Source organism: Haemorhous mexicanus, chromosome 15 (genome assembly GCF_027477595.1).
Source record: "Haemorhous mexicanus isolate bHaeMex1 chromosome 15, bHaeMex1.pri, whole genome shotgun sequence".
NCBI lineage: Eukaryota > Metazoa > Chordata > Aves > Passeriformes > Fringillidae > Haemorhous > Haemorhous mexicanus.
Window position 1 is genome coordinate 6710717 of NC_082355.1, and position 16258 is coordinate 6726974.

The 16258-nt window shown below is 57.4% G+C and overlaps 1 protein-coding gene across 3 annotated transcripts in view; it reads left to right on the forward strand.

The window, feature by feature from the left end:
• The first annotated feature begins 3477 nt into the window (after nt 1-3477).
• Nucleotides 3478-16258, forward strand: part of CAMK2A (calcium/calmodulin dependent protein kinase II alpha) — a 34276-nt gene continuing 21495 nt past the window's right edge. For all 3 annotated transcript variants that reach the window (XM_059860228.1, XM_059860229.1, XM_059860230.1), the window contains exons 1-4: nt 3478-3606; nt 9141-9235; nt 12128-12187; nt 16134-16188. In XM_059860228.1, the coding sequence (XP_059716211.1) occupies nt 3545-3606; nt 9141-9235; nt 12128-12187; nt 16134-16188 (272 nt within the window). In that variant the 5' untranslated portion in view covers nt 3478-3544. The remainder of the gene's footprint in view (nt 3607-9140; nt 9236-12127; nt 12188-16133; nt 16189-16258) is intronic.

Below are 16258 nucleotides of genomic sequence, written 5' to 3' on the forward strand. Positions count from 1 at the left end.
ATAGGGATGGGATGCATTAGGCAGGAATGGGGGTACGTCAAAGCCTCTCCAGTCCTGCAGGAACTCCCACCTGAGAGAGGGGAGTAGCCCAGTATTAGGACAGGGGATGGGCATCCCAGCAAACTGCCCCAGTGGCAGAGCACCCTGAGCACCTCAGAAGGTGTTCTGCATCAGGGGCACTTGTGTCCTTTCTCATGCCAGAGATCTGAGAATGACTGGTTTTGCAGGTTCTCCCCACTCAGATCCGGTGCATGCTGGTTCCAGGGAGCCATATGGCACCTGCTGAGTGTCCCCAAGTATCATGGGCATGTCCCCAGGAGGGTCTTTGCATATGAACCCTGCTGTAGGGGAGAGGGTGGCACTGAGGGTGGCACCCTGTCTCAGCCTAAAGCACCTTTCTGTGGTTGCAGGAGCAAGTGCTGGGCCCATAGGGACAGGGCACGTTTGCAAACACAGCCCTAAATGTAAATTAGCTCTCCTCACCACGGTATTTATAATCTTATCTAAAAATAACCCCAAATTCAGCTTCCCAGAGGACAACAACTGAGCATCCCCCAGACCCCAGCTTGCATGTGAAACTGTCCCAGCAATTTTGGGATCTCTGCAGTATGTAATTGGCAGCCTGGCTGGTTTGGTGTGCGAGGCACTGCTGCAAGTCCCATCCCCTGGGAGCAGGGACACTGCTGCAGCCCCCCAGGACACGTGGATCCATCCTGAGCTGCCCATCCCGTGTGGTTGGGGTTCAGCATCTGACCTCGGGTGCCCACCCTGGAGCAGCCCCGTGCTGGGATGCAGAAACCAAAGCTCTGCAGGCAGAGCTGGGGCAGGGTGTGGGGAGCAGGATGCATTTTTGGAAAGGCCAGCCCAGTGATGGAGAGGAGCGCTGGGGATGAAGGTCTCCATCAGGTGGCCAGACCCGAGCATGGCAGCAGGAGAGCAGCATGGCTCCCAAAGCCCTGCAAGAGCAAATCTTGGGATGGCTGTGAACAGACACGTCCTAAGGATCTCCTGAGGCCTCTGAGAGAGAACTGGGACTACTCCCCCCTACAGGGGAGCCCCCAACCCAGAGGTGGAAGGTTCCACCCAGAGCTCCTGTTCCCCTGGAATTGTCCCCAAGCACCCAGGACTGGGACCACACAGCAGTTCCTGCTTGGGAAAACATTATCAGCAAAGCAGAGCCTGTTCAGCACGCAGAAGTCTGACACCCCCTTACCCTCAGAAGGAAAAATGTCGAGGAAAAGGAAAAAAAAAAAACCGAATAGAGAAAAGAGCAGAGAGGGAGAAACTTTTCCTGGTGAGCCGTCTCTGCCAGGCAGGAGAGCCCTGGGGAGGGAGGCAGGGTCCTCGTGGGGACTGTGCCATCACCCCTGCCCGGGTGAGGGGTTGGGCTGCAGCAGGGCCCCGGGGGGAAGGAAGGGACAGAGCCCTCCCCGTGTGTCAGGAGCACTCAGAGTCACGCGTGTCGGGCTGAGCACGTGTGGCAGTGCGGGGGTGGCACGGGGAGGGGGCAGGTCACATTGCGGAGCTCACGGGGACACGAACGAACGGCAGCGCAGGTGGGAGGGAGTGGGAGTGAGGCAGGGGCACAGAGCTGCCCACGGGCATCCAGGGGGTCCTGGGAGTGGGGGGCTCTTGCCTCTAGGGTTCCAGGGGGCTGCTGGGGGATGGCAGCAAAATGCTGCGGGAGGAGAGCACTCCCACAAAGATCCGGATGCACCGGCCCCCATGGCAGCCCCCACCTCCTGGCACAGCCCTGGGGTGGGGAATGAACCCCTTTTTTGTGGGAGCAGCACGGGGAGGAGTTGTGCAGATGCCTGGAGGTGTTTTGGGGATCGTCATGTCCCCGGGGCACAGACGGCACATGTGCACTGCCTGCAGCCCAAGCGAGGGTGCCTGGTGTGCTCTGCCCATGCCAGGGCACGCCCAGGGTGGGACTGTGGCTCCATCCCTGTACCCTTCCATGGCTGGGAATCAGTCCCTGCTCTGCCAGCAGGGTCCCCTGGATGGGACCAGCCAGGAGCGGGAGCTTGGATGCAGGGGTACAAGGTGGGGATGAAGGTGGGTAATGGTGCAATTAATGGAAAAGCCATTAGACCTTTCTCCTCCTCCCCCTCCTCTTCCTCACTCCGCCACTTGCTGTCCTCCTCCACTTCCACCTCCTTTCTTCTCTCCCTCTCTGCTCCTCCTCTCTCCCCTCTCAAAGATTTCTCCCTATTTTTGTCTGGTTAGAACCTTTTCTTTTCCTTTTAACCCTTCCATGGCAGCCTGAAAGGGAGCTCAATCCATCTCAGCTGCCAAAGGCAATGCCCTCCCAGCTGACAAAGGGAGTCCCTTCTCCTGTTGTCAGGAGGGTTCTCCTAGTGCAAAATCATCCAGAAATGGGACAAAAGCTTCGTAGAAAGCTCTTCTGGGGGAAGTCAGCAGGTGGAAAATGCAAGGGGTGGTATAGACAGAGAGGGTGCTGCTGGATCCCCAGTGAGGGCTGGTGGGGACTCAGAGGGAAACCCCTTCCCTGAGGTTTTGGACCTCACAGCTCCACTTTTATTGCACTCTTTGTGCTTTCTTATGTTCAGCATAGCAGAGAGGCGACTCAACAACAAGAAGTCCAAGGACTGAGGGCCAGACCTTCCTCCTGTTCTCACTTTGAAACTCCCCCATTTCTACCCTGGCTTGGGCAGCACTGGGACATAGCACCCCAGGACTCTGTGCTCCCCTCTAGCTGTGCTTCAGGCCAGGCTGCTCACCCCTCTCTGGGGGAGACCCTCAGGAGCTGCTCCATGGGAACCCCAGGGCCCTTGGGGGACACAGTGGGCAGAGGGGAGAGTGGGAGCAGCGAGCCCTCCCTGCAGTGGGATCAGGGCCAGCCCCTCTGGGGACCCTGGCTGAAGGCGGGACGGTGTGGGGACCTGGGGACCTGCCATGATTTCTCCAGCTTTTCCTGACACACTTCTGCTCCATCTGCTCCCTCCTGCTGTGGCCCCATCCCATCCCACAGCCCCCAGGGCCCCCAGGAATGCTGCTGCAGGTACCAGCAGGGCCTGGATTTTTTTTTGGGGGGGGGAAATAAGCAGTTGCTGGGGTGACAGCATCCTCCTGCAACATGGAAACCACAGTTTCCATGGAAACCTTTTTTGCCCCAATTATTTTACCACTGCCACAGCCTTTAATTTGCCATTAATAGTTGTATTTTAGATATCCCCCTTCCGCAGCAGGGGGATGACCCCTGGGCAGCCCCTAGGCCGGGTCCTCAGCAGGGCCTTGGTCCCCCAGAGGGTGGCGGGTTTGGGAAGCAGTTGCCCCGGCAACAGAAACAGGGCGTTTCTGGCAGCGGTGGTCACCATGGGGACGGCGATGCTGACGAAGGCTTGTGAAGCTGAGAAGACAAATTGCCCTCATCATTATCTCTGGGCTTGTCAATCAAATATATTCCCTTATTTACCTCAGCGAGGAGAGAGCCCCGGGAGCATACGGAGAGGGAGGGAGCGAGAGGAGAGCTGCTTGCCCCAAACTCTGCACTGGGAGGGAGCATTTCCAGCCCCTCAGGATGGCCACCATCACCTGCAATCGCTTCACTGAGGAGTACCAGCTCTTTGAGGAACTGGGCAAGTAAGTTGGAGATGGGGCTGGGATGCTCAGAGCGGGGCTGTGCCCTGGCTGGGAGAGAGACTCAGTGGAGCTGGGAACTGCTGGAGATGAGGGAAAGGAGGTGGGCATGGAGAGCATGCAGTGGGAATCAGAGAGGGCACGCGAGTGAGGATGGGGACTTCCAGCCCCAGACCTGCTTCTCTGTCCCTACCTGAGCTCAGGGGCTGCTGATGGGTGCTTGACTGGGGGCTTGGGACACCCCAGAGGTCTGGAATTACCTGTGAAGGGCTTGGCTGCCCCTATTATAGAAAAGCTGATCCCAAAAAAGAAGGCTGCTAGCTCCCTTGGGAAGTTCCCCAGCCGGGAGAAAGGACAGGACAGCTGAGGAGGAAAGCCAAAGCAATGGACACTCCAAACATTTCTTTAGGGAATTTATCTGTGTGGATTCACTGAGGCTTGACTAGACCTGCAGTAGACCCAGTCTGCCTGGCAGACCCCAGAGAATCCTGGTGGCTTTTGGAAAGATCCAGGGTATTCGCTACCCCCTGTCCCAGTGTGGGTGAGCCATAGACCTGTCTGACCCTGCTCTCCTGCGAGGGAGAGCTCCTTGGGTCCAGGTGTCATCGTGTGTGCCTGCATCAGGGGTGTGTGTGTGTGTGTGTGTGTGTGTGTGTGTGTGTGTGTGTGTGTGTGTGTGTGTTTGTGCAAACAGAGCTGCCTGTGCCCAGCAAGGGGATCCTGGGGAGCGCTGAGCACCCCGGGTGCAGCAGGGGATGCCAGGTTCCCTGTGTGGAGGGATGCTCTGCGTCCTGCCCAGTGTGTGGCTGCAAACCGGCGCAGGAGTGAGCAGGCATGTGCCTCTGTTTTGGTTTCTGTGCTTTTTTTTTGGAGCTGGTGTGTAAATCTGGGCCGTGTGGCCACTGTCCCTGCAGAGTGCTGACAGTGTGGTGGTGGGCTCAGGGTGCCTGTGCTCCGGAGGGGAAGCTTCGTCCATCCAGAGGCACAGGGATGCTCCAGCCCCACAGCCCCGCACTGCCCAGCGCGGTGCAGCCGGTGCCTGAGCCTGTGCCCACCTGCATGTGGGCGTGTGAAACGGGGGCAAGGGAGAGGGGAGAGGGCAGAGATGGGGAAATGGAGAGGCTGAGACAGGAGGACTTTGTGCTGGCTGGGCTGAGTGCTGCTCATATTCCCCAGCCATTCTATGGCACAGGGGTGCTGCTGTGAAGTACAGCTCCGTGGAGGCAGATGGACTATCCCAGTCCTGGGACATTCACACACATCTCTGTGGCATCAGGGTGACAGAGAGGGGCTGGTGGACAGCAGGGGATTGGGTTGGGGAGTGGGTCCCTGTGGCAGGGTCAGCCCCAGCTGGCACTGCAGGCAGGGGAATGGGCACCCTCTGGGGAGCTGGTGGCAAGGTGGGATGTGGGACCTGCTTTTTCCAGACTTTTCTTGGCTTTTCAGGGCTCTAGGGCTTTCTGGTGGTGGCAGGGGATGGGCAGGTGAGGCAGTGGCTGCTCTGTGCCAGTGGTGAGGCTGTGGGGCTCTGGCTGGGCAGAGGTGGCTGTGGGGATGTGGAGGGGAGTCCATGGGCCAGGAGTGATGGGAGAAGACCAGGAAGGTTCCTGGAGGTATCTGGGCTGCGACGCTTTGCTGGGTGAGTGCTGACTGGAGGGCTGAGCACCCAGCCTCAGGGGCTGCCTGCATTGCCTGGCACTGTGGTCTAAAACCACCTGGACCATGCATTTTAAAAGGAATAAAGGAGCAAAGCTGGCGCAGCAGCTCACCAGCCCCTGCGAGCATCGCCCCCGACCACCTCAATCCAGGGGTGATGAAGGGGCAGCAGCCCCAGCTCGGTGCATCCCACAGCTCTTCCATCCACTCCAGAGGGCAGGTTCAACAGCAGCACTGAGGTGTTCCCGAGCTAGGGGCTTCACCAGGTTAGCCAAGGTGCTGTGAGGCTGGTTGGGGATTTTCCACTGGGATGGTTTCCAGCACATCCTGGCACATTCAAAAATCAGCGGTTTCCCACGGGGAAATTTCTGCTTCATGGGCTTAGAGAGGGAAATCAGGACGAAGTGCCGCACCTCTGCTCTGCTGCGGCAGCTGCTCGCGCTGCGAAGTGCCGTTCCTCCTCCGGCTCCCGGTGCCAGCCAGGGTTGGTCTGTCCTGGCAGGGCTGGGCAGAACGTCTCTCCCCGCACCACAGTCTGGCAGGGAGCAGCGTCCTGCAAGGATTCAGAGCAGAGAGGGTCCATCCTGAGTTTACTGTCCCCAAGGGACTGGGGCGGGCTGCTGTGGGGCACACGGTGTGTGCCCAGCCCGGCCGGCAGGACGGCAGGTCTGGCTGCCAGGCTGCTGCACCCAACCCTGTTTCTCTGCCGTTTCCTCGGCTGTCACCCACCCTGACAGCCGGGCAGGTGGGGTTTGAGATGCCACACACCTCATGGCAGCACCACGGTGGGGCTTTGGGGGCAGGCAGAGACTGGGAGGGAGATCTGCGGAGTCTGCCCAGCGAGCCACAAGCCCTTGGCACATCCCTGCAACTCCCAAGCACGGGGGGGCATCTGTCCCGAGCGGGGGACACGGAGCCGGGGAAAGCCCACTCCTGCGGCAGCCCCCGCAAAGCCGAGAGAGGGAAGGAAGGGCTGCTCCGATCCCCCACGCTGGCAGGAGGGAATTAGGCGGAGGGGGCAGCGGGGGGGACAGGGAGAGGATCCTGCCCACGGCCCCCCGGAGTAGGACAAACATGAAGTGCAGCTCCATCGGCGCCTCCAAATCCGCCCCCGCAGCAGGTTCAGGGAGAGGCTGGAGACAATTACAGTGCCGAGCCGTAGGATCAGCCCCTCCACTCCCGGAGCTGCAGGAGAGGGGGCTTATTAAAGAGGAAAAAAAATATGGAGGAACAAATAATCCCCAGCCCACACTCTTCTCTCTAGAAAGGAAAAAAAATGCCTCGGAGGAGGAGGAGGTGTTGAAGAGAGGGAGGGTGGCAGCAGCACAGCCGGGCACAGGCAGGGAAGGTGTGAAAAGGAGAAGCGGAGCATCCTGGTGGCAAAGCCACTGCTTGAGCTGGTGGGAAAGGCTGTGGGAACAAGGCACGGGGTCATGCCTGGCCTAGGGGTCAAGGGACTGAGGCTGAAGAGCTGGGGCTCAGCAGTGCCAGGGCTCAAGGCTGCAGAGACAGGGCTGTGGGTCCAACGTCACCCTTTGCTGGCAGCCAGCCAGGTGACAAGGACACGGTCTGTGCCCATGGCCCTGCAGGTGATGTACCCAACCCCTGCTCTGACTGGGACATGCTGTCTCATCCAAGCCAGGCTGAGAGGGGGATCCTCAGCTGCCACCAGGTTTGGGGTGATCCCCACCTAAAGACCCAGTGCCCTGGGAGCAAAGGGACACGCTGCTGCCCATGGCCAGGGAACAGGACATGATTCCTTCCTTCCAGAGGGGTTTCTTGCAGCTCAGGGGGACTGAGCTCCCTGCCTGGCATGCCTGGCACTCCCAGCAGTGCCTGCCGTGCTCCATGAGCCCCTGGTGTGGAAGGGGATGCTGCCTTTGCCATAAAGATGCTGTATTTAGGTGGAGCAAAGGGTTTTTTTTTTCTCCTAGGATGGAAAAATCCTACATGGAACTGAGTAGCAAGGGAGCAGCCTGGCACAGGGAGTAGAGCCTGGCTGGGGTTAAACACCCACTGTGGAGGGTTCCTGGCCAATGCAGACCCACTGAAGGACCCAACTGGAACAAGGATGGGGGTATGGCAAGCATGCTGTACCCCTGGGTATCCTGCACCTGCATCCAGTGTTCTATGTTCCACCCACCCACCCGGCACACAGGGTTTTGCTTATGCTTTACAGACCACAAATAGACATTTGGTTTCTGTTAGGAAGGTCTGGAGGAGCCAAAAGCCAGGAATGCAGATGGGGGAATGAAACAGTCGCTTCCCATGACTCCCCCTTTTGTGCTGTTCAGTTCAAATAAGTAGATGAGCAAGTGGCTGTGGACACTGGGACCAGGAGTGACCATCAGTCCCCAGCCTCCAGTGGGTCTGGGACACCCACAACCCTCCAGCCTCCTGCTGGGTTCTGCAGTGAAACCCTGAGCTGGGACAGAGGGACATCCCGGCTTGCTGCACTCTCTGCTGCAGGCTGTCCTGCCACTGCAAAAACATCACACATGTCTTTAGGGAAAAAAATAGATGAGTCCCAGGGATCCACAGGAGCCCACAAACCCTGCACAGTGTGGGGCTCCCAGCAGGATGAAGACAGCGAGACCACAGGACTGCCAATAGCTCTGGTCTGCCTACCTACAGCAAGCAAGGGTTTGAAGCATTTCGCCCACCCTTTCCACTTAATTCTTCCCCAGTTTTCAGGGATATTAACAGCTCAGCTCTTTCAGCAGCCAGGATTAAATGGCAGGACGGGGAAGCTGGGAAGCACCAGGATGTTTTCCCCCCAACTCCTGCCTGGCACGTGCCGTGAGCGATGCTCTGCGCGGCAGTGCTGGGCGCGTGGGCTGCCAGCTCTACTGGGGCTCCATCCCCATCCCTCCACACCCGCTGCTCGCCTGCTCTCCTAAAAATCACATTCCAACCCAAATTGCCCGTCTCCACCCGCCCCCGCCGCTAAAATCAATTATCCGCCGCTCTCGCCAGCCCGCGGGCTTTTATTGCTCGGCAGGGAGTTGGAGCGGGTGAAGGGGATTGGGGGAGGGTGGGGCAGGAGGTGGGATTGCTTTTGATAGTTGTTACTTTAGCGATTGGAGAGGTTTGGCAGGAAAGGGAACCTGGCACAAAGGTTGTGCTCAGCAGGGCTGGAGCGTGCATGTGTGTGTGATTGCAGTGCTGCAGCTCCCAGCATTGCGCCGGCACTGGCAGTGCCACGGGCTGGCAGGACTTGGGGCAGGGCGTACCACGGCAGACAGGAGTCCTTGGAGTGTCCCATCACTCGTGCTTGCTTGCCTGCCAGACCCCAGGAGAGATTTGCACATGTGCAAGGTGCAACAGCATCCATCCCTGTCCAGCTGGGCTCCATCCTTGCAGAGTCCCCTGGGCTGTCCCTGCCTGGGTGACATTTTTGCCGTGGTGGGGAGGGGTCTGGCACTGGTCACAGCTGCCAAGTCCTGCTGTGACTGAAAGGTCTAGAACAGGGAGAGCCACACAGACTGAAGTGGCCAAGAGCTACGTGGCAGCTGCAGCCACCACAATTTCCCTTGGGAAAACCAGCCCCCCTGGTAAATCACTGCCCCTTCCCTCCTGGCAACAGGGAGGGCAAAGCCAGGAGGAAGAGGAGGAAAAGTACACAGTGCCTGGGGTGTCCAGGGGAACACGGAGGGGAGAAGCCCACATTCCTCTCTAGGTCTGCATGTGCCTCAAGGACAGTGGTGCAGGGAAGCTGATCCCTCCAGGTTTTGTACAAGTCCCTGCCCCAGTGAGTACCTACCCCCATCCCCATCCTTGTCCCCATGCCTGTGGCTGTCCCTCACCCCACAGCCACACGAGGGCTGAGCTGTGCCTGCTCCCACACCAAGCCCTTCACCTCTGGCTTCTGCTGTTCCCAGGGGCGCTTTCTCCATCGTCCGGAGGTGCGTGAAGGTGTTGGCAGGACAAGAGTACGCAGCCAAGATCATCAATACCAAGAAGCTCTCTGCTCGAGGTAAATACTGAGGGTGTTTTGGGGAAGCCAAGAAGTGAGCAGGGCTCATATAGTGGGGAATTTGTCCCCTCTACATGGTGCTGGGATGATGCCTTTGAGGTGGGGGGTCTTTGATTGAGGGGGACCCTCATCCCACCCTGTCCCCGCTGTGGTACTCCCCGAGCTCCTTGATGGATGGAGTGAACATCCCGAGGAGGTGTCTTGGTGGCTGCTTGTCACATCCCATCTGATCACAGGGATGCATCTGTAGCCTGGCTGTGCCAAGGCTCAGGGGAACTCCCAGACCCCAATCTGCCTCAGGAGCCAGAGGACCCCATTTCTGTCCCTGAGATCCCCCCACCACCCTGCACACACATTGCAGCAAAATGATGGTTACAGCCTTGCAACAAGTCAGTCCAGCTTTGGGCGCAGGGTAGCACAGTTATTTTGGGAGGATAACTTCCTGAGAGGGCCCCTGCTGACTGACACCCCATCCCTGCTCTGCGGTCTGTAAGTTTTCTTACTCATATACCTACATTAATGAAAGGGGAACATCCCTTCAGGTGGGGGTTTGACTTCATTTCTACCTGGAAATGGGCCCTCACCCCTTGCTGCCATCTGCTCTGGTGGAGCACGTTGGCTGCTTGCTGCTGGAAGAGGTGCTGGAGGGCCTCTCCTGGTGGGTCTATCTCTAGTGAGGCTGAGATGAGCCAGCACAGAAATCATTACCCAGCCCTTGCCTCAAGCCAGGGACCCCTCTGCCCCCCTCTGCCCCACCTGGTAGAGGAGCTGTGATGAGGTGCATTGAAAGGATGAAGCAGCAGATGCCGTGTCTCCGCTCCGGCTCCTCCCTGGCTGTCGGCAGGGCAGGATGTGTGCTGGGAGGAAGCACCCTGCCAGGAGGGTTTAATTAACCCCCTCGGTGTCTCTCCCAGTTCCACTGCTGACCTCCGAAGGCAAAACAGAAATGCAGAAAAGAGTGACAAGCTCCTTTCTGACCTGGAATTAAACTAGCATGTCGCAGGATCTCTCCCACAGCGCTGCCAAAGCGGCGCAGTGCTGGCACTGAGCCCCTGAGGTCCTCCAGCACCAACCCTGCCCCTCTTCAGGGATGCAGATAATTTTCTTCCTTCCAAGCCAAAGGCTGGGCTCTGGGCAGGATGTGCAGTGCTGGGCTCAGCCCTTGGCTCCTGCCCGTGTACCCCAGCTGGCAAACGCCTCCCAGTTTTCAGGGCTGCCTGGAGCAGCAGATTGAGCCGCCCTCCCTTTGCTCCCTCCTGCCTCCGCTCGCCTCCTCCGGCTGTTTGCCCCTCTCCATTCTCTCCTGGGGTTTGTCCCTGCAGTGCCCAGCAGTCCCCTGGAGAGGCTTCACTGGGGTTCTTTTCCCTGCTCTGCCAGCTGGAATCACCAGTGACTCTGGCTAATGGGCTGGAACCCCCTGTTTCTGCAGTGCTGGCAGGCAGGATAGCATTTCCCCAGATACAAAAGGCAGGCAGGAGAGAAGTGGGGAGAAGGTGAGAGAAGCTGAAAACACCCCCAGTTATGGTTTCTTTAGACATCCTCCTGGCTGCCAGCACAGAGGGGCCAGGAGGAGAGAAGGTGGAGATTTTGGAGGAAAAATGGGGTTTGGGTGTGTGCAGGAGCTGGGTTTGTGGCGTAGGAGAGGCTGTAACCCACATCCCCAGTGAAGTGCTTGCCCCACTGGTCACACTGTCCCTCCATCCCATCCCCATTGTCCACCCCACAATGGACTTTAGTTGTGAGAACATCCTGAACTCCAACCTCTCATTACCACCCTGTCCCGCTTTGGGAAGGCTGTCACCCATCAGGGGAGACAATGTGGGGAGCTGAATGAGGCCACCAAGGTTATCTCAGCCTTCAGCTTACAGCCTCCAGCACAGGCTGCAAAGCTCACCCCAAGCCCCAGGGTGCCTCTGGGACAGGATCCTGAGCCCTGGGGAGGCTGCAGCCCTGCAGAGAATGGGCTGTTTTGCTTTCACGGCTCAGCGGTCGGAGACACCCAGGTTTGGTTTGATGCAGAGCGAGACTCTGGGGTGTGAACCTGCAAGGTAGCAGTGAGAGCACTGACAGACAGCAGCCCTAATTATATCCTCACTTGTCCTGGCTGCTGAGTGCCTGCACAAAATGCCTCCAGTCAGGCACCTCCATGCAGGGTGGCTGGGTCAGGTGTGAGCAAGGAGAGAGGGGCAGAGGAAGAAACAAAATGATTTGCAGATTCATTCTGAGCTGTCCCAGGGTGGAGGATTTTTTGGCTCAGCTCAGCTTGCTTTGCCCAGAGCTCTGTTGTCTCACATCCCCAAGGCTGCTGAAAGCTGGGGAGTGGGACCTGTGCTTCCTGTTTGGAGACAGGCACCAGTTGTGAGATAGGGTTCTGCTGTGGAGGAGAGCAAAGCCCTGGTGTGGAATGGCTGACGATGGCGAGGGGGAGTGAAGCCCATAGCCTCATTTCATCCTCACAGCTCTCACTGGTTCACTCTGCCTTCAATTGCTGAAATTGTACCATGTGAGGCTGGCAGTGTCCTGGGTGATTGCCTGTGCCTGGGTGAATAGGAGAAAAAGGAAAGTGCTGCCAGCAAGGATAACCCAGGCAAATCCAGGGTATTTAGGAGGTGATATGAGATTGTTCAGCAAAGAACAGGGAGATTGAGGGATCATTTCAAACCCAAGATTGCCCATGGCATCAGCGCCTGAGGGGCTTAGCCAGGGACTGCATCTGTGCTGAGATTGTGCCCAGTTGTGGTTTGATGCAGAACTTATCCCAAAATCTGTAATTCTTTAGCAAAAAGAAAAAAAAAGCTGCTCTGTCCCCCCAGGTTTCCTGTGCCAACACCTCCTCTGAGAGCCATTGATTCCCTTCCTCAGATCCTAAATTAGGGCCGTTGCCTCTTTCAGATCACCAGAAGCTGGAACGAGAAGCCCGGATCTGCCGTCTCCTGAAGCACCCCAACATTGGTAAGTGCACCCCCATTGCTGGTGCTCCATCCTGGCTCTGCTGCCCACCTGCCCTCCCAGATCCCAGCCAGGGCCAGGGAGTCTCCAGCCACAACCCAGCCCTGTCTGCAGCAGCACGGACTGCTTGTCCCAGAGGCCGAGAAAGGCTCGGTGTCGTCCTGCCCGACTGATCTGCAGAGCCATCCCTCCTCTTCTCCACGGGAAACACCATCTCCAGATGGGGTCATGGGGAAAAAGGCCCCCACTGGGCACAGGGGGACTGAAGTAGGTCCGGAGTAACCCACTTGGCCACAGCTCCCTCGGGGAGAAGCGGAGCCCCAGGAGGCTGCAAGAGGCTATTTTTACTGCTCTCCCCCCGCTCGGGTGCCGTATTCCTCTGCGTGCTCCAAAAAGCGGCTGCAGCTCGGAGCAGCAGCAGCGGCAGCGCGGGGCGTGTGGGAGGAGCGATGGCGGGGGGGAAGCGAAGACTTTCCCACCGACCGTCCATCTGAAAGTAGCCTCCTTCGGAAAAGCTGTTTCAGGAAAACTCCTGAGCCCCTGCAAAAGACAAAAATAGGCCAGAAGGAGAGAGAGAGAGAGAGAGAGAGAGAGAGGGGAGGGGAAAAAACTGCAGTAAAAAAAAAAAAAAATCCCAAACTCCATCGTGGAAGTGATGCTGATGCAGGCTCTTGATCCCTGTGGATGGTTTGGGTGAACCCCCTCTTCTCTCTGCTGCACTCCAGGATGTACCAACCCCAATGAGATCCTGCAGCTTTAGGGAAAGCATTTGGTGGTTTCTGCAGCCCTCTCAACCCACAGTCAGGAGCTGGGAGGGTTCGTCTGTGGCTGAGCTGCGCCCTGGCCCCCTCACTGCTCTGGTGACCTGGATCCATCTTTCCCCAGGAGCTGCTGCAGCAGATTCAGGGAGCTAGAACCAGGGCCACTGGGACAAGCCATGTGGCTCCTGTCCCATAAATATTTCAGTTCCAAAAAAGACTGTCAGCTTCCATCTGTCTCGGGCACACGGCTGCGTGGCAGGTCTCCCCTTCACAGCCGGGGAGCCGGACCCTGCAGCATTCCCCAGCCTCTGCTCCAGCAGGACCAGGAGCTGTCCTGCAGGGGTCCCTCAGGGGCCTCCAGCCTCCTCTTTGTATCAAAATACCTGCGGGGATTGCTGAGACCTGAAGACACATGCTGCAAAGTGTGTGAGTAGGAAGAAATACTAAACCTGGAGGAACTCACTGTGTGAGACCGGCAGGATGGCAGCTGCCCGTTCCCCAGGTTCCCAGCTTGGCCACAGCTCTTTCCCACTGCTGTCTTCTGCCCCTACCTCTCCATCACCTTCCTGTGGGGCTGGCAAGGTCTCTGAGGACCAAAACACCTCAGCTGTCCCTGTCCTTGTCCCCCATCCCTCACAGTTTGGCTGTGACCTGGCAGCTTCCGAGCTGCAAAGGCTGGAAGGGGTTAACAGTATGAGATGCCAACAAGCCCAATCTGCTGCTATTTATACCCAGGAGGCTCTTCTCCACCCCCCACCCCACACCCTCTTTCCTTTCACCCCCCCTCTACTGCTCCTGCTGCCTGGAAACTTGGGCTTGCAGCTTCCCCTCCGTGCACAGGCGGCTCAGTACCCACACAGGAGCTGGAGCAAGCGGCGCCACTGCAGAGCAGCCTGGCCTGAGGAAGAGGAGGCACTGCTGCTGGAGGAGGCAAAACAGCCCTGTCCAGCCCTTCCTGGGGAGAAGCACCCCAGCTGCCAAGGGGCTTTGCTGTGCTCTTACTTGCTCCCTGCAGGGAGAGGGGGGTCCTCCCATCTCCCATGCCGTGCTGCAGTTCCTGGAGGAACCGACCTGTGCTCTGCGCCGTGCCTCACAGGGAAAGCTGTGCATGAGCAGTCATAGGCAGGCCCAGGTCCCCAGGACCCCACAGCACATCCACAGCACTGGGTGATATACTAGGGAGAGCTGTTTCCGTTCAGGGAAATCTTGCTTTATTGGGAAAACTTTGGCTGCACTCAGCCCTGGAGTTTGAACTCCAGGTACTTGTCCTCTGACTCTCACTCCTGAAGCTGTGTCCTGCTCCTGTCTTGGCTCTCAGCTCTGAGCTGGAGTGGTTTGGCCAGTGTGGCTCTCTCTGACCATGGTCAGTAACAGATACTTGTAGGATCAGGCTATATTTAGAGCAGCTGCTCCCTCTTATACCTTCTTGGCTCCTGGCATCCACAGGCTTTGGGACTTCCCCAAGCAGGGAACGTAGCTGGACCACATGCTTATGGTTATGCTGGCTCTATCCACACCAAACTCACCTAATCTCTCTGAGAATACTTTGGCTTCTGTGGGATCCCAGGCGTGATACCCCCAAATCCCTCCCAGGCGAGATGAAGCAGGAGGAAATGTGTTTCTTCCAGCAGAGGAAGGCAGAAAAGCTGGGGCTGTATGTTGGAGAAAAACGTAGCAGACACAGATGTCAGAGCACAGGGGGTGTCTGCAGAGGCCAGCAGTCAGGAAGGATAACTAGGGAATGAGATGAGCAAGTTGTGTCAGTAGCCAAGACCACAAGAGAGACAGAAAAGATTCTGACCAGCCCATCTGTCCCAATAGGACACGAAATGAACAACACGCACACGCTGAAATGTCCAAGGTAAAAAAAGAGTAGTTTATTTCTGAATTCATATCAATAGTTATAGAATTTCAAAAGTGACCATGGATTGGAGGATGAAATTGCCACCTCTCCAGCTACACTGGTCAAACCAACAGTCCATCAATTCGCTCCTTCTCCAGAAAGGAATGCAAACCAATCATTATTTACATGAAAAGTGCGTGAGAAACTCCATTACAAAAACATAAACATCAGAAGGCTTAGATAAACTTAGAAGAACAGGGAGACACCCATCAGCCCTCTTTTGCTCTGTGCCCTGGCCAGGTGAGGTGACACTGCTGGCAACATGCTCTTGGCAGCCTCTGGATTTGTTCATGGAGCTTGGAGACAGGAAAAGGACCAGCAAAGTGGTGTTTGCTGGCCTGGCAGATAAGAGTGACACAATGCAGTGTCTGTGCTCAGTGCTGGGGTTGTTATCTCCCCTGGCTCACACTCAGTCTGGAGGATGTTTCCATATAGGGCTCAGCTGATTTAGATGCAGTAAAAGGGGCTAGGAGTAAAAACTCCCACAAAATCTCTCACCTGAATGTTTCTTTTTTCTTCCCTGATTCCCAGCATTCTCAAATATGTTGAAAGTTGTATCAGGCTGAAACCAGGTGAGAGAGAGGAAGCATTGAATATTCATAGCCTCAGGGGAATCAAACAAAATATGAGGTGGGGGCAGAGGATGCTGGACAAGTCTCTGTTTATCCACCCCACCTGTTTCTGTGCCAGTCCCCTTGCTGCACACTTGCCTGCTAAGTGTGAGCAGGGATCTGAGTCTGAATAACCAGCATGCAGCAGGGTGACAGGTTTGTACCTGGCTGCACCTGGCAAGGCATGTGCCCAAAGGGAGAGGGTGCCAGGATATGGGAAAATTCATCCTCTGGAGATTCCGAAGGAGAAAAGGAAGGACATGAGCAGAAAATAAAAAAGCCCTGTGGGTGCCAGAGTTGTTAGCTCAGCTCCCTGCTGAGCTCTCCCTCTGCTTGGGCACCTCTCCTGGTGGGCCTGGGGACACCCATGCCTGCAGCCTTCCCAGTGCCCAAGATAGCCCAGCAGCTGCCTGGAACCCTGGCCAGGCACAGCCCCGGGCAGTCCTCAGTTTGGATGTGATCTTTGAGACTTGCATGACTGGCCCAGGCTGGGGCCATGGCTGGGGTCCCCTGGTGAGCAGGGACCCCCTCACCCAGCCAGTGGCAATAGCAAGAGGAATAGCCCTGCTGTGCCCTTCCCCAGCTCCTGCTCGTGCCCAAAGGGGAGCAGAGGCATTCCCAGGGAGTGGGGTGGGAGCCAGCAGTACTTCATAACCTTTCTGTCTCTGCTGCAGTGAGGCTCCACGACAGCATCTCTGAAGAGGGCCACCACTACCTGATATTTGACCTGTGAGTAATGCATCCCCTACCCACAGCAGCCCCGTGCTGCCCCCAGGGTGATGTGACCTCCACCTCACTC